Source organism: Primulina huaijiensis, chromosome 16, assembly GCF_012295235.1.
Source record: "Primulina huaijiensis isolate GDHJ02 chromosome 16, ASM1229523v2, whole genome shotgun sequence".
Lineage (NCBI taxonomy): Eukaryota > Viridiplantae > Streptophyta > Magnoliopsida > Lamiales > Gesneriaceae > Primulina > Primulina huaijiensis.
In genome coordinates this window covers 17,559,984-17,584,285 of record NC_133321.1, presented here as the reverse complement: position 1 = coordinate 17,584,285, position 24,302 = coordinate 17,559,984, and the positions used below count along the sequence as shown (strand labels likewise).

Below are 24,302 nucleotides of genomic sequence, written 5' to 3'. Positions count from 1 at the left end.
TACATAAATCAATAAATCTACAAAGCTCTCAAGTCATCCGTAAACTCAAAAGTTACGAGTTCTTTTAAATTTTAATAACCACGGAATAATTTCTAACGAGTAAGTCTCGTATAGATATGTGAAATATTTCAATTCGATTTATACTTGCAGCGAAAATTAATATTTTAAAGATAAAAAGTAATAAATTTTCATGGTTGATTGGGTCGGAATTTTATCTCACAAAATTGTTTTGTTCGATGATCTCATAGAAATTTTATGTTTTCGAATGTGTTAGATAGTTAAAAACAATATTAGATTTTGAAAATAATTTGATTGACTCGTATACGTTTGAATTTTTTGAAATCAAATCAACTTTACAATTCTTAGGACATGTGATATTGACTCATTAAATTCAGAGGAAAGTAGTCTAAATAAACACAATGAGACAATGTTTGAAATTATAGTCCAATCTGTCTCATTGTTTGAAATTATAGTCCAATCTTGTGATGATAATAATAGTAATAACAATAATATAATTGGAAAAATAGAACAGATGGGAAAGCATTGTAGCAGCATGGTAGTTGCTGGTGAACAAACTTCCTTTAAGTGCCCATTAAGGTGATCATATCGTATCCAAAACGTGTTCGAATTGATGGAGCAAGTGAGTGTTTGGTCAATAGTCGAGAGTCCGATTCTTTTTACCAGTACCTTCTCGGATGAGCACGTCGCACCGAGCTTGCTCAGTGTAATTTAACTGATTAGCGTAATTTACAGACTATGTATTGGCCCGAGAATTTACTATATGTATACTGACTGATAGTGGTAGTAAGTTTCAATATCATAAAAAAATTATATGAACTGAATATGAAGAGAAGCAGGCAACGAAAATTAAATGACTTTGCGTGTTGCACGATCATATCAGATTTAACACGTTATTTAATCAGCATGATTTTAATTTAAAAGATTACTTAAACTTCATCGTATATTCATAAAAATGCCTTCTCAAGTAGTATTTTAAAAATGAGAAACAACCGATGTTCTCTGTCCTTTTTTATATATAATTTTTTTTTTATTGAGTCCTGCTACTTTTAAAAAATTTAATTTATAATTGATGGGAAATCAATTTCCATCAGGGCACCAAAAGATATTTTTGAGACATTTAAGTATTTATTATTATTATTATCATTATTATTGATATAAGCTTAATCTTGTATCAGCTACAAATATCGTAAGATGTTGTTATTATTTAATGAAGTTTTGTATTGAATTTATCATGAGATTATGATGAATATAATTTTTTATCGTATTTTTGGTATTGTAAGAATTAATATACAAATTTCATTATATCTGTTGCATGACTCTTTTTGCAAAGGTAAGCATATACATATACTACCTTTTCATTAATATTTTTAAACCTACACCTTTTTTTTAGGACAAATAAAATCTAATTTGAGCACCAGAGGCCTCGACTAAAAAAATTTCGATGGCTTTAGCTTTACTATAAGAATTATGAATCCGAATGCTTATTGATTTTTTTATATATATATTTCAAAATTCATTATAGAGCTATACAATTAACAACTATGTAAGCTAACATCTTATACAAATGGAAGAAAATAAATATAATAATTCAAGTTCAATCAGTTGCTTAACAACTTTGGACAGATATTGAGAGTTGATCTTGATGATGAAGAATTCAATTTGTGGAAATATCAGTTGAGATCGAGGCAGATTCTTCGATAGGACCCGTTCTCATTGGAAATACCAATCTTAGATCGCACATCCGTTTCGAAGAAGGCGAGGAGTGATCGTCGGTGTCAAGTAGTTGTGTGGACAAGGAGCGACTTCTAGCAGATCTTAGGTGAAGATGAACATGAATGAACCGATCACATACCAGAATGAAAAGAATTCCAAAACTATGCCTGAATGAGACTGTACAATGGATGAAAGCTTAAAATATTTGATATATACTAATTATATCTAGAAAGGGCATCTTCTTTTCGAGAGCTGATAACATATAAAGTTCAAAGTTAAATGTGATTGATTTGGATCAATTCTAGAATAAACGGTCCTTTGGGAAGATTCTTAAAATGCGTATCAGTGTGGACATAAGAATTGTGAAAAGATATGTGTTGGATCGTGGAAACAACTGTTTAAATTGGAGCATTACAGCCAAGTTTGAAAAGAAGTAGAGGGTAACAATTTTGTTAGTGTATCAGCAAGTTGGTCCTTCGACGAACGTAATTAACAACTGGATTTATTATATTTGTTCATTTTTTTTAAAAAAAAACTTTTGCTGTTTTAATTTCGTTATGAAAAAAATCATACATGTGTACATTTGACCCCAAAAAAACTTGAATTAATAAAATTAAAAATTTTTTTTGTAAGAGTAAGGAATGTAATCAATTTCTTATGTACAAAATAAGAAAGAGTTTGATGTAAACAGCTAGAATGCGAGTAATTGACATGATTTTTTAACATACAGAGAATTAAGTGATGATATTAGGACTACAACCGAACCAAGTTAGTTCAAAATCTATTCGATTGATCAAAATTGAATATCGAACTGAACTCGAGCTCAAATATGTTCAAATACCGCCTAACCTTAATTATTTTTTCGATAATTCTAGAGCCACGTTCAACATATTTTTTTTTGTTAAATATAAAAAATATTAGCATTCGATTCAATCTGATAAGTTTGTAGCTGGATGAGATCGAGATGATTTTAAATTTTAAGCCCATTTACCTTGGACTTGAATCGGAAACTTTATTGGGCTTGTTTATCCAGTCGAATAGGCTCTTAGACTGGAAATGTTAACTGTACAAGTCAATTTTATAACACGGATTTTTTATCTGACTTAACTTATCAAAAAAATTTGATGTCAAAAATATTTTTCATTGAATATAAACCGTATAAGAAGAGATATAGTCTTTAATAAAAATCTCAAACAAGAGAAAAACATTTTGCTACTTAAGTGATTAATTTCCCACAGCAAGATCCGAATTTGAAATACAAATATTATTTGAATACAAATAGGATCCGAATTCAGATGCACGTGCACGTAGAACTATACGGGTCCCCAATCCAGAAAAATCAATTTATATCCATCCGATACCGATTGGATTTGCGCAAAATAAATAAGAATAGGTATCTCGTGAGACGGTCTCACGAATCTTTATATGTGAGACAGATCAATCCTACCGATATTCACAATAAAAACTAATTCCCTTAACATAAAAAAGTAATAGTTTTTCATGGATGACCCAAATAAGAGATTGTATCACAAAATACGACCCATGAGACAGTCTCACACAAGTTTTTGTCAATAAATAAATACAATCCTATCATGTTTTGAGATTATTAAAATAGCACAAAAACTAATTTTTGAGATTCCATATTCTCGATCTTGGCTACATGATCATAATGGAGCCAAAGGAATCATTTCAGTGTAACGTCAGACTTATTTTTTTATGCAACTTTCATGTTCGTTGGTCTCTTAATCGCTAGGACGTCATTTTCATGCCTATTGACAAGTTGTAGGATATAAATCGGTATCCTCTTTTCACATGGCCATCCTTTATTTTTTGTTTTGTTTCTTTGACCATCAATTGTCCTCCTTATTTTACATTTAATTCTTAATTTCTTGATCGATAACAAAATTTCGAGTTGGATTATTGGTATGCTTGTAGTTTTTCTCCAAAGCATGTTTTCCGTGTCTCTGCTCGAGGCTGATCACCTATGCTGCGAGAGCCTGCGACCCCGTCTTCAATACTTTCTTGAAACAAAAAGGAGTGCTGCTAGCATTCACAGAAGAAATCAGATCTCTGGCTGTTATGGGATGAATGCAGTACCTAATGTTTTGTACTCGAATTAGGTAACTAATGATTGCCAAGTCTCCCCCCAACTATAACAAGTTCTTGGCTGGAGAATACTAGTGAAACATCTTGCAGCATGGTTATGGCCAAGATACTCCCATCATGCTCACCTTGTTAAGTTAAAAACAACAATAAACATGAAAGGGAGGATGATCGATAAGAATCGAATTGATTCATTCACGGAAATGTGGCATACTTCAACTTAGAGAAAGCTACAGTCAAGGAACAAACGACATAAAAAAAAATTGTTCATATATATTACACGTTCATTGGCATATCTTGACATAAAAGTGCGAGCTGCTAAGTTCCGGTGTATAGTATAGTAGACATCTAGAATGAATAGGTGGTATCATCAATAATCTCTTCTTCTGAAGGTAGATTCAACCGATTTCAGTTCAGAACCCCTTTTCAATTCATCGCAAGACCGTATTTTAATAAAATAAAAAACTAGCAATGTGAAGAATCTTATGGTTTATCAAGATCTTCGTCTCGTTCAGCAGAAACTTTCCCTGAACTGCGACCCAATCTCCCGAATGAACTGAAGGGAGACAAATTATTGAGGCTCCTGCTGCCTTCACCGAGATTAAATGTCTCTCTTGTTCTTCCTAGTTTCCTAGGGCTGCAATGCGGCTCGGTTTCATTGTCAGATTTGTTCTTGGCCACAACTAATCTGGTAATGCTGCTTCGACAAAAGGGGCAGACAGGAATCTTGACAGAATTTGATGAAGCATTGGGTTTACTGTGACAGCATAGGGCCAAAATACAGTGAGCACACATCTGATGACCACAGTTTTCAACCTCGACTGCGCATGCTAGCTCGAAGCAGATACAACATATCTCAGTATTGCTGGCCTGTAAGAAAAATTCACAGCTCTTCAGCTTCTGCTTTTCTTTAATTTTTTATTAATTTTATATAGGCACTTTTAGCTATCATCCACAATTCCAAATAGGGTAACATCGAATAAGATCAAAAAATTCATCTCATAACTAGCGTTACTGCCACCCTTCACATCTAAACAAACGATGGTAGACCTAATCACGAACAATGGAAGTTTTTATTGTCTCCATTTGGGACACAACAGTAATAAAAAGAATCAGGATTCATGGATATTGGAAAGGCAGGCAACTCATGCCATAAGCGAAATATGGTTTCAACTTTATACTTTAAAGATATTTCCAGGGTTTGTACCTCTGATTCATCAATGCCATCAGAAACTGCGAGAGGAGAAACTGAATAGGATGCAGCATGAAGGATGGCCTTTTCTCTGTTTTTATTAGCTTCAACTAACGCATTTTCCAGTAAAGATTTGGCCTCAGGATTGAGCTCGCCGATAAACTTCAACGGGAATGGCCAAGTTAACAGCTCTGGAGCCAAAGGATTTAACAAGGCGGCACACGCGTCGTGTTTGTTCTTCAAAGCAATCAAGTAAGGTATTCTCCTGCACATACATCAGCAAACAAAACAATAAGCTTACCTTGGACATTATAGGAAATATGACCATACATTTCACCAAAAGTATCAAGACATCAAAACAATGTTTTTTAGGGCTACAACGTGCAAGTAATCTTTTCGACCTAGCCTTTCAAAGGTTAAATATTAAAATGATAACTACCTTAGTTTCTACGATTTACTTTAACATCACGAATTGCAAGTGAAGGATTCATGTATGTAAACTCAAGTTAAAGGGCACAAGGGGGGACTTTTATAGAAATCCATTCTTCTGTAATAAAAGGTAACATGGATGTACCCGGATGAATCTCTTTGCAGGCGGTCTGCACCCCAAGAAAGCAATTCTCGGACACAATCCAATGAGCCTCCTCGTGCAGCAAGATGAAGAGGTGTATTACCTGAATAGCTGCAAATAGCTTCTGTCAATATAACGAACAAATGCAACTGAAATCCTTGTGAAAAATGCAAATGAAATATTACCTATATCCACCAGTAGAAGCACACACGAGAGCCCCTCTACTTAATAGAATGTGAACACAATCGGATTGTTTCTGACGGGAAGCCAAATGAAGTGGGGTTGCGCCACTTTTATCTCTTATATTCACAAATCTTGAAAATCCCCTGACCTCCCATACAACAATGCTTGAGAACAAGTTTTGATGATAATAGTAAAATTCACAAAGGAAATCGAACAAAATAAAAGTTAGTGGTCACCAAGAATGTGCAACTGGGGTAGAATTTGCGGCAGAAAGAATCGATTTCAGGCAATCTGAATGACCATAGTGAGCTGCATAGTGTAAACATGTTCTCCCTTTTAACGCATCAAACAGCAAAATCTGAAAAAAGGTACAAAAAAATCCATCTGATTATGAATACATATCAAACTGTTGCATCCAAATAAAGAAAATTAAACTGAAAAAAAAAATAGTTTACATTAGCCCCAGCTTGAATCAGCCTCTCCACACAGGAAATCTTGCCAAACATAGCAGCTAACATTAATGGGGTCTAAGCCAATCAATATCCAACGGCAAGTTCCCCGTTTTTATGCACAAAACAAGACAAAAAGTTCAGTAAAAGAAAAATGTCCACAAAAAGATTCAGACACAAAAAATGATAAAACGGATATATCTTGAACATCATTGAAGCAACACACACAACCACAGCTCACCTGTTTGTGGCGATTAAAGATATCTGGATTTTCAGTCCGATCCAGAAGCATAGAGAGAACCTAACAAAACACAAACCCACAAAGAAATATAAGAAGCATTCCCAAATGATCAAGCTACTTTGCTCACTAAATCATTCCACGTTATCAAGAAACCGAAGCAGTGCCAGTATAAAATCAAGATCGGATAATACCCACCTCGATCTGGCCATTAGCGGCCGCCACGTGCATCGCGGATAGCTTCCTATGAGCAGTTTTCAATGTCAGCAAACTTGGGTTCGCATCCGCCATTGCTTCAATTGCTTGAAGCTCTCCATTTTGGACAGCACTAAACAACCCATTTTCGTGGGATTCTGTGCAGCTCATTCCCTGTCCCATCTTTCTCTTTGCATTTAGGACAGGTTCTGAGTTGTGGTGCTCGTAGCACCTGAAGTGGGAAGGGAGTGTGACTGCACTTTATCATTTCGGATAGAAGATTAGATGTTATAATTATTGAAGTTTCAATAATAATAATAATAATAAAAAGAATTATTGTTCCCATTAATTATTATTTCTTTTTCCGATTATAATTTTTTATATATATATAAATGGAAATCTAAAATGTAGAAATATATATTCTTCCACTCCCTCCATATAATTTGGGACACGATACTTAATTTTCGAGACTTAATTCAAATTGATTTTATTTCGAATTTCTCTGACTCGATACAAATGTAGAAAGAGTAGGTCTCTGAGACGGTTTTACGAATCTTTATCTATGAGACGTGTCAATCCTACCGATATTCACAATAAAAAGTAATACTCTTAGCATAAAAATAATACTTTTTTTATGGATGACCCAAATAAGAGATCCGTCTCACAAAATACGACACGTGAAACCGTCTCACACAAGTTTTTGTCATGTTGAAAATAGGGAATTGAGATTTAACGGTCAAAAACATCTTCAATAATTATTTTTTTTAAAACACAATCAAAACAATAAATGCTAATTAACATACCGAATATGTCGATTCATTTTTTTAATAGGTTAGATTAGATTAGATAGATAGATTTCAATAATTAGATAAATGTAGTTGATGAATGTACAAAATAACAAAAGGAGTGAAATTAATCCTTTAACTTGCTCCTAACCTAACAATCCACATGAAGAGATAGAAAAATGTTTTTTTTTTTTTTAAGTTTTAGTATATTTGTTTTTTGTGATTTGGATATTTTAAATTTTAATGTTAGTCCGTTAACTTTGTTTTTCTAGTAATTAGTCATTTTTTCGATGTAATGTTAATATGAAATCAATGTAGTGCTGACGTGTATATTGTTACATCAATATTATCGATGAAAAATGATTTAAATGACAAAAATCTGAAGATGTGTTATCAAAACTGAAATTTGAAAACATTGAAAATCAAAAATACAAAATGATAAAATTACAAAATCAAACTGCAGTTTTTCCAAAGAGAAACTCATAAAAAAAAAAAAAATTTAATGAAAATAAAGAATAAATGTCATTCTAGCTGTCTAGCATATACCTAACTCTCGTATTTTTGAAATATTTTTTTTAAAAAAATAAGAAATAGAATTCAAATCGGACACACAATTGAATAATGAATTAATTGTATAAAATTTATGCAGGCCGGCTCTAGTTATTAATGGATCGTTGTAGTTCAATTAATTAGTTTAGGGCCCGATTCATTTCCCTTTTATACATAGAATACCAAAGGGCCCGGAAGTTTTGTCATTGGAAACCGAATCCTTTCAATTATCACATTTTTCATCTATAACATACAAATCCTATCATTCAAGTTTCAACCAACTAAACATAAACTTATTTTTTTTTTAAATTTTTAATTTAAACATCAATGTCTTTATTGTTAGAGAGGGTGTTCAGTGAGCCAATTTGTAGTTTCAGTTTTATTGACTCTTGCAAAAACAATATTTATTTTAATGATGTTTTATGATTCTATTCAATTATGACATTTATTTTATCTGTATACAATGCAAACTGAATAGATAAAACCTTTGAACATACAATAAGTACCATGAGGTCTTTCTCTCAATGTAAATCATGAAATTCATTAGATAATGCATTGTATATTGTAAAGTAGTTCCGAGTCGATTCAGTACGTCTAAAATAAAGATAAAAGTTGTTCGAGCTGCAGTTGATTGAAGAACGGAATTTACAAGAAAGATTAATCCGGATTAATTTGGTGCAATCATTTTTAAACGCCAAAGTAATTAAAAATTTAACAACCCTATGGATGAGATTTGATTCATACCAAGCCCAAATTTTTTTTTTTGTCAAATTAAATTTTTTAAAATTTTTTTGAACTTTTGCTGTATCTTGGTATGAGAAAACAGGACTCCAACACTTATTTAACATTAAGGACGTATTTAATTTGTTCTTGCAAATGTTAAGAACTTTAGAGAATTCCAGGGTTTTTTTTAAAAATAATTTAATTAAAATTTTTTTTTTCAAAATAATGTAAAAAAAAACAAACTTTTGCAAAACTACTGCAATCCGCGCTTACGGAGCGCAGACTCTGCTCACGTGGAGCAAGCACGGACGCTGATCCATGTAAGCGATGGAATATTTCAGCGACAGTTAAAAAACCGTCGCTAAAATTGAATCAGCGACAGTTAAAAAACCGTCGCTGTATGGAAGTTCAAAAACCGTCGCTCATTTTAGCGACGGTTGTATGGAATCAGCGACGGTTCATAAACCGTCGCTAAATGCCAAAATACCTCAAAAACCGTCGCTAAATGCCAAAATACATTTCCCTCACCGCGCATAATTGTATCAACAGCGTGCACATGTACGCCGCGGATAATCTTGAACTTTCAACGGTTTGCAACTTTGCAGCGTGCAATATACGCTGCGGAAAGAGAATTTGCGCGCTGCGAAAAGCCATTTTTGTTGTAGTGAAGATAGAGAAAAAAACAGACAATAAGTTTATAAAAAAATAATTTTTTCAGGAACCTCTACTATTCAACCTAGTTTTTTGAGTGATTCAGGGATGACTGAATTTGGTTTGTTTGATCAGCAGGATTTTAAGACTCCGTCTTGGTCGAACATACACAGTTTTACAAATTTGCTTAATGTTGGTTCGCAGCATCTTGTACATGGCATTCGATCTGTCCACAGAATGATGTTGAGGAAAATGAACAACATTCAATTGAGATATCCCAGTCTTGATGAATTTCTTGTTTGTTTTTTTCTCTGTCTTCACTACAACAAAAATGGCTTTTCGCAGCGTATATTGCACGCTAAAACCGTTGCTGACTCAATTTTAGCGATGGTTTAAAAACCCGTCGCTAATTAGCGACGGTTTGTTTATATATTCCGTCGCTAAAATATCCCGTCGCTTACGTGGACCAGCGTCTGTGCTTACAAAGCGCGGACGCTGCTCCATAAGCGCGGATTGCAATAGTTTTGAAAATGTTTTTTTTTTTACATTATTTTTGAAAAATATTTTTAAAATTAAATTATTTTTAAAAAAAAACCCGAGAATTCCAACTTTGAATCGTGATCATTTTGCTTACACTAATCCACAGTACCTTTTTTGTGGGACAATCTCTAATTAGATGGACTTTTCAAAAAGTGTGGGGCGTCATGTTCTAGATAGCTCAGCTCCTTTGTGACTGAGTAAATCGAGCACTCAACTATTGTTTGGTATATCATCATTTTCCATTCTTGGTTTCTTTCTCTTTGATTCCGCCCCCCGCCCCCACACTTTAATCAAGACTAGAATACAATAGATAGTCAATGACTTAAGGTATAACTTACACCGAGGTTCTAATTTGGGACAAACTCTCATATTCGAGATTTAATTATAGCAAAATTCTCTCCACTTTACAAAGCAGTAGATGACTACCTTAAACAAAAAAATATTCAAATTTATCTATACTAATTATTTAATTTTTAATATATATCACAAAAATTCTAATGAGACGGTCTCACATGTCAATTTTGTGAGACACGTATTTTATTTGGGTCACATGTAAAAAAGTATTACTTTTGTGCCAAAAATATTGCGTTTTATTGTAAATATGGGCAGAGTTGACCCGTCTCACGAATAAAGATTTGTATCACAAGAGACGTACTCATGTATTACATCTTCTATCATCAAAAAATTATGAAACAACAAGGTCATCAGGGATGTCAGTAGACATGTTGATCGCAATTATTACACGTTATTCATGTTCACTTATAACATGTTATTCAATTAAATACACGAAACATATGTGTTATTCAAAAAATATTCATCTGGAATATGAGATATGGATTAGGTTCTATTGATAATCGTAGACATTTAAAATAAATTTCAAAGTAAATGTTTCTCAAAATTAAATCATAGTCTTTATTCAGATCAGTATATATAGTGCGAAAACTAGTATTTGATTGAATATTTTAAATTTAACGTGAAAGCTAAAATACAAGTTTAGTTGCAGAATTTCACATATCATATGGGCTCAGATGCTTTTCACGAGGTAGGATAAGCTTTTGCTTTAAAAGAAAACGAGGTTAACTTAAAGCAAGTTTTGAAGTTATCTTTTTCTATTCATGAAAAAATATATATTAAAAAAACACCATAAATCGCCATTCAAATAAAAAAAATTAAACTTTTGAAATAGAATTATTTATTAAAAAATACAAAGAAAATCACCCAAAGTTGAATAGTCGAGTTCAAATCAGAGCCGTACCTTTTATGAGGCCAACCAAGCGGTTGCCTCAGGGCCCGGCCTAATAAGGAACCCAAATTTATATATATTATATATCATTTGTTCTCTAACCCACCCCAAATTTCAACCCTGATTTTTGTTCTCATTCAGTTAATAAAGTTTACGGTCCCATACTTCTTTTAAGCCTGAAGGTAAGTAATTTTCTTCATTAATTATGCTTTATTTCCATTTCAAATATTCTTTATAAATACACATTTATATTTGTAGATTATTCTATTAAAACATTCTTACTGAAAATGAAATTTACTTGTCATATGAGCATTATAATGTGCTTAGAGATCATGTTAATTAAATATATAACTAAAGCACACATCGTATGATTTAAATTTTTTAATGAGTTATAATTGAATTATGAGTTTTATATAAATTTTATGCGCGCCTTTTGTAGTTTTTACAATTATAGAGACTAAAAATGTAGTTTCTACAATAATTATCTTCGATCAACAATGTCGCAAGATAGACTAAATGAGTTAACTATGTTGTCGATTGAGAAAGAAATGGTCTGACAATTGGATTACACAAATTTGATAAATATTTTCGTCTCTAAAAAACTAGACGAGTAATATTTATGTAGTTATTTAGAATATTTATTGAGTTGTTATTGATGTAATATATTGGTTTTGATATATTTATGTATTTATTATTATATTTGTTATTTGAAAATTGAATTTTATATTTATTACTGCAACAAGAGGGCCCATTTTTTCATTTTTTGTTTCAGACCTCATTCAACACAGATACGGCTCTGGTTCAAATGATACATTTTTATCTGGAAGTAGCTAGTCTAATCCAATAATTGTAAAACTTAATTTTTATATATCTTTTGCTTTTTATTTGTCCTTGCCCATAAAAGGGAAAGGAATCTACATATAGCTAACTTACATGCATGCATTTTTCAATTATTATTTTTTTGGAATTTTACGTGCGCATGTTTCTCAAGTAGACGCAATCCCATATATTGCAAATTAATGAGCTTTTGCTTTAAAAGAAAATGAAGTTTAATTTTTTTTTGGCTCAACTTAAATTGTGTTCGCAAGAATTTATTCTACGCATATTTTCTAAACATTTCATTGGCCAACAAACGTATGCGTAAACTTGATGAAGTGTATATTTTTAGTCATTCGAGAGAAGCAAAAATCATATATAATTTTCTTTGAATGTGTAATGCATGGTAAATGTAGTTCTGTATTTGCTTTTTCCATGGGGTTTTCTCTTTATAATTAGGAGGAAAAGTATTAATAATATCAAAAATATATACTTTATATTCATAAATTATGATAACCATAACAAATTTTAACTTAGCCGATTCTTTCAAATTATTATTTTTATTTTCAAAAAGAAAAAATCGTCCCTCTAATTTTTAAGTTTTTTTTTAAAATTATTGGGAGATGGATTTGATATTTGATATAAATAATTGAGCTAGTCTCTGATTTTTATGTCAAGGCTCACGTAAATGTACGTCTTTATTCCCATGCCAAAATTGTCTTATCATGCAAGGATCCACGCACTATCTGTTATTGGCTTAAATTTCCCTTGATCACAAAAAATTACGAAATCAAAATGTTCTTGTGTCAGAAGCATGACCAAGTACGTACGAGAAAGAAACTGATTTCATCTATAAATCATCAAAATCTGAGAACAAAAACATTAATAAAAATGATTGGCATGCAAATTCCGTTCCTGAAAATTGATGAAAAAGAATTCTTCGACTTCTTGTGTTCATCTTTGACTGCACTTCTCTCCCTTCCGTTTTTAAGTGGGTGTTAGGGAACAAAAATCGATGATTTAGCGACGTTGGTTTCTGGGATTTTGAACACTTTTTGGGGTTTCGAGACTGCGAGAAATTTAATATATAATGATTTTGTCGTAACAAAATTAAATGGATTTGTTATTCTAAGACAACTCGGGACCCAGAATCTCATTATTAATCAAACATTTATAATGCTGATTTCCATATATTCTAGACCATCGATCATCACAAGAAGATACACTAAAGTTGTTGTGTCATAGATTTTGTGAAAGGTCGAACAAAATTAAAGGAAGGAGTAATTAGGATATAAACCAAATTTTGATCAATTAGAAGATTAAAAATATATACAGACAGGCTTATTGAATCCATTTTATAGTTTTTCATCAAGTTCATGAGTTTTCAGCTAAACGATTTTTTGAAAAATTGAAATTTGGGTGATACAAATTTGTATTTTTACAGTTTTAGGTTCTCAATATTGTTATATTTCAATTCTAGTCATCTATGCTAAATTTTTCTACAATTTTGGTCATTTTTCTAATATGACCTTGATTTGGCGCCGACGTTGTATTTACGTGTGCATGTAGTGCTACGTCAGTTTTTTCGATGACAAATGACTAAAACTCTATTTTGACATCATAAATGACCAAAATTGGAATGAGACAAATACAAAGGACCAAAATTGACATTAAATATTCAAAAACCAATCAACCAAATCAGCACACTTCTAATTTCGTGGCACAACAATGAAACTAGATGGAGTTTGGAAAGCATGATATTTATAAAAGTTAAGAATCTAGCTACTATCAAGAAACATTTTGGTTTTCTAGCTTTGGATCATGTATCTGATATTTTGTAATGGCACACAGTGGTACGTACTAAAATCAAGATACAAATGAAAATTCAGAAACAGATAATTAACCTAAAATTTTTAGGGTTTCGCCAGACTTATCCCTACCCAATATGTTGCTGGGAAAAAAACAAGAAGAAGAAGAAAAAGTAAATTCTGCATTCTTTCACGCATCCATTAGGGTTTCTTGGGTTTCCAATTTTGTCAATCATCGATACGTGTAAATCTCCTACTGAAGCTTTTAATTATGGAGTGCTCAAGCTGCTATTTCAAGATTCGTTTGTAAAGGCTCAATTGCCTGTGGAAATTCTGAAGTTGGAAAGCTCATGAGTCCAAGTAGATGAAGGTCCATTCCACTGATTATCTTTAATTCTTGGCATGGCCCCTTCTGTTAACTGTCCCTTGAGCTCCAAATTTTCTTCAGTTTTCATCGATCCCGTCTGTGTTAGCATCGAACTAGAAAGTCTAGGCCTCACCAGGTGGCCCGTTTCACTGCCTTGGAAATGGTACAGCTCCGGCGGAGACGGGTCCAAACCTCCCAAGAAAGAGAATTGCTGCACCTGCTGCTGCCGCCATGGCTCAACTCCACCGCCACTGGATGAAAGTGAAGCTGCCACACCACCAAATATACTTCCCAACTGAAAATTCATGTCATCTGTGGTATAATTAAAGCCCATGTGATGTGTACTAAAGTTTCCAGCGAGTTGATTCATGGGAGAGGTGAAGCGTGAGGGGGAAAGCAGAGGCATGGGGCCGGCTGGTCGGCTGTTGGAAGAAATAGTATTACTGGTGGAGCTTGAGCTGGTTTGCGGCCTGTCGCTGCCCGCTGGAGAATTTGAACTTGTGGGTTTACTTCTTTTGTTCCTACGGCAGCCTCCCCCTAGGGGAACGCTTCTCAACGCGCCGCCTCTGGTCCAGTACCTTCTGCACGTCTTGCAAAAGTGGCGAGGCTGAGAGAGACTGTAGTTGTTGAAATAGCAAAACTTTGTGTTTACTGACTCGCAACGGGGGCATTTCATGGCGGATTCTGGCACCGGGATGTTGGCCATCCGGGCTCTTTCCGCCATGGAGCCTGGGCGGATGGACCCAGGTCCTCCGGCGCCTCTATGCGATGACACAGGCGGCGGCGCCGGCTGTAGTGGTGGTGGGAGCAGAGGATTTGTGATTGTACTTCCGACAAAAATTTGATGGTATTGTTGCTGCCAAAAACATGAAATTGAAAATTCAGGTACGAGTATGTCAAACAAATTATAGAGGAAACAACATGAAAGGGTTTGAGAATATTATCTATATATATATATATATATATATATATTTTAGTTATTATTTGCCTTTTTCTCAAAGGAAATTAATTCCAATTAAAAACAAACCCTGATATATAATCATCACCTGCTGCCAGTTGGATGCATCAAGATTATAAGCTGCAGGAATGGAAGAAAAAACCATTCTTGTATAAATTCTTCTATCTTTTGTAAGGAGCTTGGTTGTGTGGAGATATAACGAGGGATCAAAGGAAGCTCGAAAATGACAACATTAAAATAATCAATTGCTGAAAAGAAAAAAAAAGCAAGAGAAGAACACGAAATAATGAGAGAATTATGGGATCGAATATGGAGCTTATAAATTTAAAGAACGGGGCTTTTCTATACACACAACCCAAGAGCTAGCGGATATACATATATACATATATATATATAGTTGGGACGAGGAGAGTGAATCAGAAATGAAATATTATATGCATTTTGATAATGTTGTAGAATTTATTATTATATTATTTTATGAGTGTATGGAATTTCAAATAGAATAAATTAAGAAATATGTATAGAAAGAGATATACGTACAATATATAGAGTAGGTCTCTTGTGAGACGGTCTCACGAATCTTTATATGTGAGACGGATCAACCCTACCAATATTCACAATAAAAAGTACAACTTTTCATGAATGATCCAAATAAGAGATCTATATATATATATACACACACTGTTTCGAGGGTTAAATAGATATCCTAAATTACTTAACCTTTAAGCAGCTTATCTTGGTGTGGTGCCACAGCACATTTGATATGAGATTGCATGAAAAAAGGTGACGATTTGGTGCCTAACATTTTATAGGGGAAGTTCATTTATTATTGAGAATGTGGGAACCTTTTTTATTTTATATTTAAAAAGTAAATATAATGTGGGTTGACACAGGCGCTAAGCAAACGATAATGGAATAATTAATTAATTAATTAATTCTGCTGTAGCTTTTCGGTAGAAAAGAAATCAATTCATCTTAAAATAATTATAATGTTTGGTTTTTTTTTAAAAAAAAAAAAAACACTTCTTGTGGAAAGGTGGTAATTTATTTTTGACTAGTTTGTCTCAAAAACTTTGATTTTTTAAATAAAATTTGTTTATTTTCTTGTGTGTTTTAATTTTGATCAAATTGATTTTATTTTGTTTGTGTTTTCTTTTAATATTTTTTCCGTTTGTTTTTAAGGGTTAGGGATTTTTTGTGGTTTGATGACATTATTATTATTTTTATAGAAAAAATACATTGGGGAAGCCACTAAATTAAAGGTCATTAACAGGCTTTAAAACGTCACTTTCTTATCTTAATAAATCTAAAAGAAAAATAAATTAAATCATAATATTTTTTAACATGGTTGTGCATAGTTGTTGCGTGGATAGTTATAAAAATAACATTGATAAAATATTTTTTTTTAAAAAATAATATCCTTTAATACTTGGGTTAAAAAAAATTGACCTAAATTATTAACCAAAATTTACCACTGCTTTGTTGCAGCATTGTAATTGCACTAGTTTACTCGAGGTTGAACTAGAGGCGTGAACAATATCTACTTCTCAAATAAGTTAGTTTACGTGTTCATGAAAATAAATTTAACAATTAGTCTGGAGATTTTATTTTATTTGATCAAAATACTACATTAATTTAATTAAAAATTGTTTCTTTTTTTTTTTATTATGTGCTTGTCTATTTACGATTTTAATATTTTTTTATTTACATATTTTTCTGCAATTTTAGTCTTTTTTAGGAAAAAGAATTTTCCATTAATTTAATTAAAAAATTGTTCAGATAAAATTTCACAAATGTAGAGATTTAACCGGAAACCACCTAGATTCAGAAAACCAGTCCTCAAAAAAATACGAGCATTATTTACATTGTTTTGATCGAAAATTTTCAGGATCAAGAAGCTTAAGCACAAGTTTCTCTAATCTTTTCGAACTCAAGGAAGGCCTGACGAGATCAGAGCTCCCATAGACCATACAAGGGTCTTTGTTTATCCCATATGTCCCCAAACACCAACAGCCGGGGGTTATCCTCCCAGGAGATCTTTTCAGCAGCTCCTTATCAATTCGGTCGAGTAAAGGGTCGTTCTCAGAAATTTGATGAGCAAATGGGGCTCCACTCTGGACCATATCATGAAACTGTTCGACTGTTAAATTTGAAGGCTGTTCCTTCAAAGGATCGTCCCATTTCACGTAATGCAAGTCATTGTTCACTGTTGTGTTCTGATAGTCTTTATGGTTACACATCACCGTGTGGAAATAGCCCTCAGGGGACGAGAGGAAGTTTGTGTAGTACATAAGAAGAGTGCGTGGAAGGTTATCCCAACCCCAAATGCAGAATTCAAGAAATGGCCTCGTGAGAATCACATTTGACGACCCTGAGGAAACGAGACAGAATTGAACAATTCTTAAGTCTGTGATAGTGACATTGATCTTGCGTGTAAGTTTATAAGTATATACTACAACACAACCATAATAGATTATGCATTAGTAAATATAATCTCTGTATGCACAGAGGAAACACACGTAGGAGACGCACCGGTGAATAACTTGAAAGAAGCAGGGATTGATCTTCTCTCTTTAGCCCAGAAAACACCAGATCTCTTGGAGTGATATAAGCCAGGATCTATTATAATAGGCCGAGCTCTTTGTTGTCTGAAGACGGCACCAAAAAAGGTTTTCAAGAATTAACGCCATCTATTTGAAATGAGAAAATCATTGTTTGCAGACAGCTTACAATACTTTGTGTAAACAAGTTGAGGGATTAGATGGGGGCTCACTCTTTCCAACCTAAGTCACTAGTATGCTCAAGGAAGTTAAGATCTCTCGGCAGGTAAGAGAAGATATGTAGGATGTCTGGAACAAAGAAAAGTAGCATGTCAGAAGCTGAAATAATTGGTATCTGGGGGCCAAAAAGAAGCAGAGAGCAAATATAGCAAGCTACTTTACTTTCATGATGCAGAAGACGGAATTTAAAATTACACAAGTTTTCTATTAAACGAATAATTCAAGATAGCTCGCTTCAGTATAGTTCAAGTTCAATTTCTGAAATTCAACGAGGCACCCTTTTTTTTTTATAACACAAAAGAGATATCAGAACTTTATGGAGCTCTTTATGCTAAGCGGCGAAGAAACGAAAGCTGAGATCAAACTATTTTGATAACTTGATCGATCTTGAAACAATGATCAAGTGAGGTTCTCGAACACCAGTTTTATTCCGCTGTCCAAGTATGATTTAATTTTTTCACCGAAATAAATCATAATAGTAATTAAAAAACCATGGTCTATGACCTCTTCAGCCAAACACTTGGTTTACGAATCTAAAACATCAAACTATCCTGGCCAAGCTCAACAATTCTCAAATTTTATGTCACATTACAACTCGACAGTATAATTTGATGTTTTTTTGTATTTCATCTTTTCATTATTCTCGGTCTTACAATAAAGTCACGTCACTCCCTAGAACCATCAGGGAACAACAATATTTAGATCCAACCGATTTTCTAATTTAGTCTCAGTCAAACCAACAAGGGTCAAGGAAATTTCAGTGTTTCCAATGGGGTACAGGTTCATTCCAGTGACTTATGGCTCACCGAAAAGAAAATACACATCTCATAGTAAAGAAGCTCCCTTTTGCTACGTCTTCCGTTTATATCAACAACAGTTCAAATTTTTGAACAAGGTATCCCACATATAACTCCGGGATTTAGTTATTCAAAAATTCAACACATTTAACCCACCTTTACCACCAAGAACTGAACCTTTTTTTGCCCAAGTTTTCGACTCATCATACATAGCAGCAACTTAGAACGTAACCATTCCATTAGAAGCGGTTCCGGAGAATTCAACAAATATCCCCGGATAGCAGGGGGTGAATTCTCATATAAAGGGGGTGCATAAATATATTCACACTAGAATCACATACAGAAAACCAAAAGTTTTTTATTTGAGACAGTAAGACCGCTCCCTCTCCTCCCCAGCTTGTTCATACCCTGCATTCAAAGTGACCCCATTGCCACTTTCAACTACATCAAGTCGATGATCAAACGGGTCCAGGAATTTATAGGAGTAGCCGCATTAACGACGTATTTACATTGTTTATACTAAAAAGGTAACGAAATCCGATTCCCAATCTTCGCAATAACACACACTGCAAAAGATAATTACCTACCACATCCCCCCATCACAGAAAATCAATTTCGTAATTATTAGCAAATTAGAAAGATAATGAAACTGTCATAGCAAATGAGCTATGTACCGAAAAAACAATAAAACCAACCATCTTGAGGCATGAGGGGGTAATCGGAAGCCCCGAGATTAATAAACCAATCCCAATGCTTCGCCTGCTTCAACAGAATAGCAATGCCATGAAGCGTGGAAGCCATCATCGTCGGCCCCTTTGAAATGAGCAGATTACCCTTCCCTACCACCATCACATTCTTGAAATCCCTCATCGCCGCTTCGGACTTGGCGTACTTGACAAGCTCGAGCCTTTCAACTTCAGATGCCTCGAAATCGAGATGGAGCAAGTAGTGATTCCGTGGATGGTACAACGCCTGAAGCAGCCTCTTCATCCTCACGCCGTCTCCACTTGTACCCGAGATGAAGTAAGCGAGTCGGGGCAACCCAGGTAACACAACATCATCTTCTCGATTGAGCGAACCTATGGAATCCGGGTTGACTGAACTCAATCCAGAGAAAGATGAATTACTGGGTTTGGAACTGGATAAAATTAGAATGAAAATCAGTACGATAACTGAAATGAAGATCAAGATCATCGGTGCTGAGCATTTTCGGGTCGAAACAAATCGGAATCGAGCTCGGTTCATTAATGGGTTCTGTTTTTCTTGAACTAATTTTGGTGTTTCTGTTTCAAGATTATAGTTTGAATCGATGGATGATAATTGGCATCATGCGAAGAACATAATCCATCGTCGTTGAGATGAGAAGGTGAAAGGTTAAGACAAAGTAGGTGACAAGGAAGAAAGAAAATTAGGGAGCATTCAACGGTAGGAGCACTTATGAATGGTTATTATTTTTACGGGAAATTGGATTTCAGTCCATTGATTTTTTTTTATGTTCAGTTTTTGGATATTTTTTTAATATCATATTTCTACATGAAGTGTACCATATTTTCACATGAAGTGTACCACATTTCCACATGAAGTGTACCATATTTTGTATGACATAATACCACAATTTTGTGGGTTGGAAGACCCAAAAATTCGTATAAAATTAGAATTGAAAAAATATTTCCAAATTATGTCTACCATGTATTAAAAAAAAATACGATACAAAAGTTAAATTTGGAAGGAAAATTAATTTGAAAGGGAATTTTAAATTCACATTTCAAATTATATTCGATGTTGAGTATAATTTATACCAATTTGAAAAGGTATTTAAATTCAAATAGTAAAAGATATCAATGTTAAATATACTTGAACCTAATGAATATTATTATAAATTCATTAATTATATATATATATATATAATTATAATTAATAGAATAGTAAAAAAAAAAAGGGAAAATAGACCAGTAAATTCAACGTAAATCAAATACACATCCAATTACCATGCCTCAAAAGTAATAATAATAATAAAAGAAAAAGATTCCCCAACTGTTGCAAAACAAAATTCCATCCTAATTCCTACGAGAGTTAATTGCAGAATCTCAAACAGAGAGAAAATCCTCGACAAAAGAAAATCAGCCAAGTATTTTATTTAGTCCACTTCTTCAATCTTCGGACCAGCGCCACTTCCCCCAGGAGCAGGGACATCCTCATCATCCATAGGAACACCTGCGCCACCACCTGCACCCTGGTACATTTTCGCTATGATTGGGTTGCATATACTCTCCAGTTCTTTCATCTTGTCCTCGAATTCAACAGCTTCTGCAAGCTGGTTACCATCGAGCCACTGAATGGTCGATTCAACAGCATCCTCGATCTTCTTCTTGTCAGCTGCGGGTATGTTGGAGGCAATCTTCTCGTCCTTCACAGTGTTCCTCATATTGTATGCATAGTTTTCTAACGTGTTCTTAGCCTCAACTTTCTTCTTGTGCTCTTCGTCCTCAGATTTATACCTCTCTGCTTCCTGAACCATTTTCTCTATTTCTTCCTTGGAGAGTCGGCCCTTGTCGTTGGTGATCGTAATTTTGTTCTTCTGCCCGGTGGTCTTGTCTTCTGCAGACACGTTGAGAATACCATTGGCATCTATGTCCAAGCACACTGTGATTTGAGGAACTCCCCTGGGAGCCGGAGGAATGCCAGAGAGCTCAAATTTTCCCACCAAGTTATTGTCCTTGGTCCTTGTTCTTTCCCCTTCGTAGACCTGAATCAGCACACCAGGCTGGTTGTCTGAATAGGTGGAGAAGACCTGCTCTTTTTTGGTGGGGATGGTGGTGTTTCTTGGAAGCAACACGGTCATTACACCACCAGCAGTCTCAAGGCCAAGTGAGAGACGAGTGACGTCCAGAAGCAAGAGATCTTGTACCTTCTCGTTCCCCTCACCGCTCAAAATAGCAGCTTGTACTGCAGCACCATAAGCAACAGCCTCGTCAGGGTTGATGCTTTTGCAGAGCTCTTTCCCGTTGCAGAAGTCCTGCAACAATTGCTGGACTTTGGGAATTCTAGTTGAACCACCAACAAGTACTACATCATGAACCGAGCTCTTATCCATCTTAGCATCCCTCAGACACTTTTCAACAGGTTCCATACACTTTCTGAACAAATCCATGTTGAGCTCCTCGAATCTGGCGCGGGTAATAGTGGTGTAGAAGTCAATTCCTTCGTACAGAGAGTCAATCTCGATGGTGGTCTGGGCGGTGGATGAAAGAGTTCTCTTTGCTCTCTCACAAGAAGTCCTCAATCTTCTAAGAGCCCTCGGGTTACCAGAGATGTCCTTCTTATTCTTTCTCTTAAATTCTTGAACAAAGTGATTAACCATTCGATTGTCAAAATCTTCCCCACCAAGATGAGTGTCACCGGCAGTGGCCTTCACCTCGAAAATACCCTCTTCAATAGTCAGCAGAGATACATCAAAAGTACCACCACCAAGATCAAAAATCAAAACATTCTTCTCGCCAACATTAGTTGCCTTCTTGTCCAGGCCATAAGCAATGGCGGCAGCTGTGGGCTCGTTGATGATACGCATCACATTAAGACCAGAAATTACACCAGCATCCTTTGTGGCTTGGCGCTGGGAATCATTGAAATACGCTGGGACGGTGACAACTGCGTTCTTCACGGATGAACCTAGGTATGCCTCAGCAATTTCTTTCATCTTAATCAAGACCATGGAAGAGATCTCTTCTGCAGAAAATTGCTTATTTTCTCCCTTGTAGTTGACCTCGATCATAGGCTTATCCCCAGGTCCAGCAACGACCTTGAAAGGCCATAACTTGATGTCGCTCTGCACAGATGCATCGGAAAATCTCCGACCAATCAACCTTTTAGCATCTGTAAGAGAAGTAACAACAAAATGCTGTTATAAGCATAAACTCTCCAAATAAACGTACAATTTGGCAATGAAAATAGCAATCTAAAAAAAATCCATTGTCATCAAATTTCCCAATCGAGCAAAAATGAGAAAGTGCCAAAATGCCAGGACCTCCCTCAATCACGTAGATTGGAATATAATTAAAATCAAGAAATGAAAAGGTAAAAGAAGCTCCTCTTCAAAATTCAGACAGGGCCGATGTTCATATTACACCGAGTGAAAAATAACACAGGCAGTTAAGCGTGGAATTTATGCCTAGAACTTTTATCTGACGAATAATTGTCATGGTCAAATAACATATAAGACAGCGAACCGAGTGTCAAAGGGAAAAAAGATGCACTCTCCGTCGCATAGTTACACGAAGAAAGTTCAGTGTTAAAGCAAAAATAATTAATAATAATTTACTCAACGCAATAACACCGCAAGAAAAGCAATAATCAGCATAACAAGTTACTATGATTGCGAAATATTATTGCAATTCAATGTAAATTTGCTTGCCCACAAGCAGTCAGAATCCATATAATTCGGGACGTTTCATATTTGTGTCAAGGCGATTAATCTAATGGGCAGCAAGAGCGACCGAAACAAGATTATAGATTCGTTGTTGATTTGTTCTCGATTAACATGAAGCCATTATTCAGCTGAATAAGGTAATGCATAAATATTCGCAAAAAAAAAAAAGGATTATAACAACATGCAACAGGTCTCCCACAAATCCCCGAAAAAGAAAACAGATATAGCAACGAAAACTAAACCAGAATCGGAAAAAAAAGCCTATAGTTATATACTTCTAAACAAGAACACAAATCTCACCAAATACAGTGTTCGTCGGATTCATGGCGACCTGATTCTTGGCGGCGTCACCGATTAGCCGTTCGGAGTCCGTAAAACCAACGTAAGATGGCGTTGTTCTGTTACCCTGGTCATTGGCAATGATTTCCACGCGGTCGTGTTGCCACACACCGACGCAAGAGTACGTCGTTCCTAGATCTATGCCGATCGCAGGACCATCTCCTTTTCCCGTCATTGATGCAAGCTTATTCCCCTCTCAAATTCAATCTGGAAAGTAAATATCGTCAAAACAAAAGAAAAATAGGATAGTACACAGAGCTAATTGGATTGATGATGAAGTGCGAGAATTGAGAGGATATATATACTGGAGGGAGCGAATGCTTCGAGTAGTTGGTTTCCGCGGTTCGAGAATGTTCGAAATTTTAACAGCCGTTGGATCGATTACGAGAAAAAATGTTGGACGGTGCTTAGATTCGCTTGTTTTCTCCCAATTAACGTTTAGCTGCCGACCAGATTTAAATTTTTTTATTTTCAAAATTAAAATTTTAAATATTTATACGAGAATCTTCTAGAATGAACTTTATGCCGACTACGTATCAATATCATTATCATACTGCATTTGTTTCCCATTTTACACACACACATATATATATATTATCTATATTATATTATTAAGTTTGAGACTTTTATAGTAACTAAATTTTTGTGTCATTGTCTGTTTTAATAATTAGATATCTATTCTATTTTATTAAAGTTGAGGACATGAAAGTGATTACCTAGGAATGACACCAACTTTTTCTTCCAATTTCACCCTTATATGATATTAATGTTACACTTTTGTTTTTTGTTTTTGTTTTTGTTTTTTTATTAAATTTCAACACACACTTTTATTTTTAATTTTTTTATTTCAACAAT

The 24,302-nt window shown here is 34.5% G+C and overlaps 4 protein-coding genes across 4 annotated transcripts; all 4 read right to left on the bottom strand.

Annotated features, from left to right (window-relative positions):
• Window positions 1-4,003: 4,003 nt before the first annotated feature.
• Window positions 4,004-6,936, bottom strand: LOC140961659 (putative E3 ubiquitin-protein ligase XBAT31). Its single transcript, XM_073420318.1, has 8 exons — window positions 6,669-6,936; window positions 6,474-6,533; window positions 6,239-6,310; window positions 6,020-6,141; window positions 5,786-5,926; window positions 5,604-5,711; window positions 5,045-5,294; window positions 4,004-4,707 (listed from the first exon to the last, which is right to left on the bottom strand). Exons 1-8 carry the CDS (start codon window positions 6,846-6,848, stop codon window positions 4,321-4,323), a joined length of 1,320 nt encoding a protein of 439 aa, XP_073276419.1. The 5' UTR covers window positions 6,849-6,936; the 3' UTR covers window positions 4,004-4,320.
• A 6,815-nt stretch (window positions 6,937-13,751) lies between these two features.
• Window positions 13,752-15,442, bottom strand: LOC140961729 (dof zinc finger protein DOF2.4-like). The gene is made up of 2 exons (XM_073420397.1): window positions 15,194-15,442; window positions 13,752-15,003 (listed from the first exon to the last, which is right to left on the bottom strand). Exons 1-2 carry the CDS (start codon window positions 15,248-15,250, stop codon window positions 14,095-14,097), a joined length of 966 nt encoding a protein of 321 aa, XP_073276498.1. The 5' UTR covers window positions 15,251-15,442; the 3' UTR covers window positions 13,752-14,094.
• A 1,437-nt stretch (window positions 15,443-16,879) lies between these two features.
• Window positions 16,880-20,116, bottom strand: LOC140962123 (beta-glucuronosyltransferase GlcAT14C). Its single transcript, XM_073420993.1, has 4 exons — window positions 19,378-20,116; window positions 17,879-17,954; window positions 17,638-17,753; window positions 16,880-17,476 (listed from the first exon to the last, which is right to left on the bottom strand). The coding sequence occupies exons 1-4, from the start codon at window positions 19,925-19,927 to the stop codon at window positions 16,962-16,964; spliced, it is 1,257 nt and encodes a 418-aa protein (XP_073277094.1). The 5' UTR covers window positions 19,928-20,116; the 3' UTR covers window positions 16,880-16,961.
• A 603-nt stretch (window positions 20,117-20,719) lies between these two features.
• LOC140961746 (heat shock cognate 70 kDa protein 2-like) lies at window positions 20,720-23,710 on the bottom strand. Its single transcript, XM_073420424.1, has 2 exons — window positions 23,409-23,710; window positions 20,720-22,555 (listed from the first exon to the last, which is right to left on the bottom strand). Exons 1-2 carry the CDS (start codon window positions 23,620-23,622, stop codon window positions 20,820-20,822), a joined length of 1,950 nt encoding a protein of 649 aa, XP_073276525.1. The 5' UTR covers window positions 23,623-23,710; the 3' UTR covers window positions 20,720-20,819.
• Window positions 23,711-24,302: the final 592 nt, after the last annotated feature.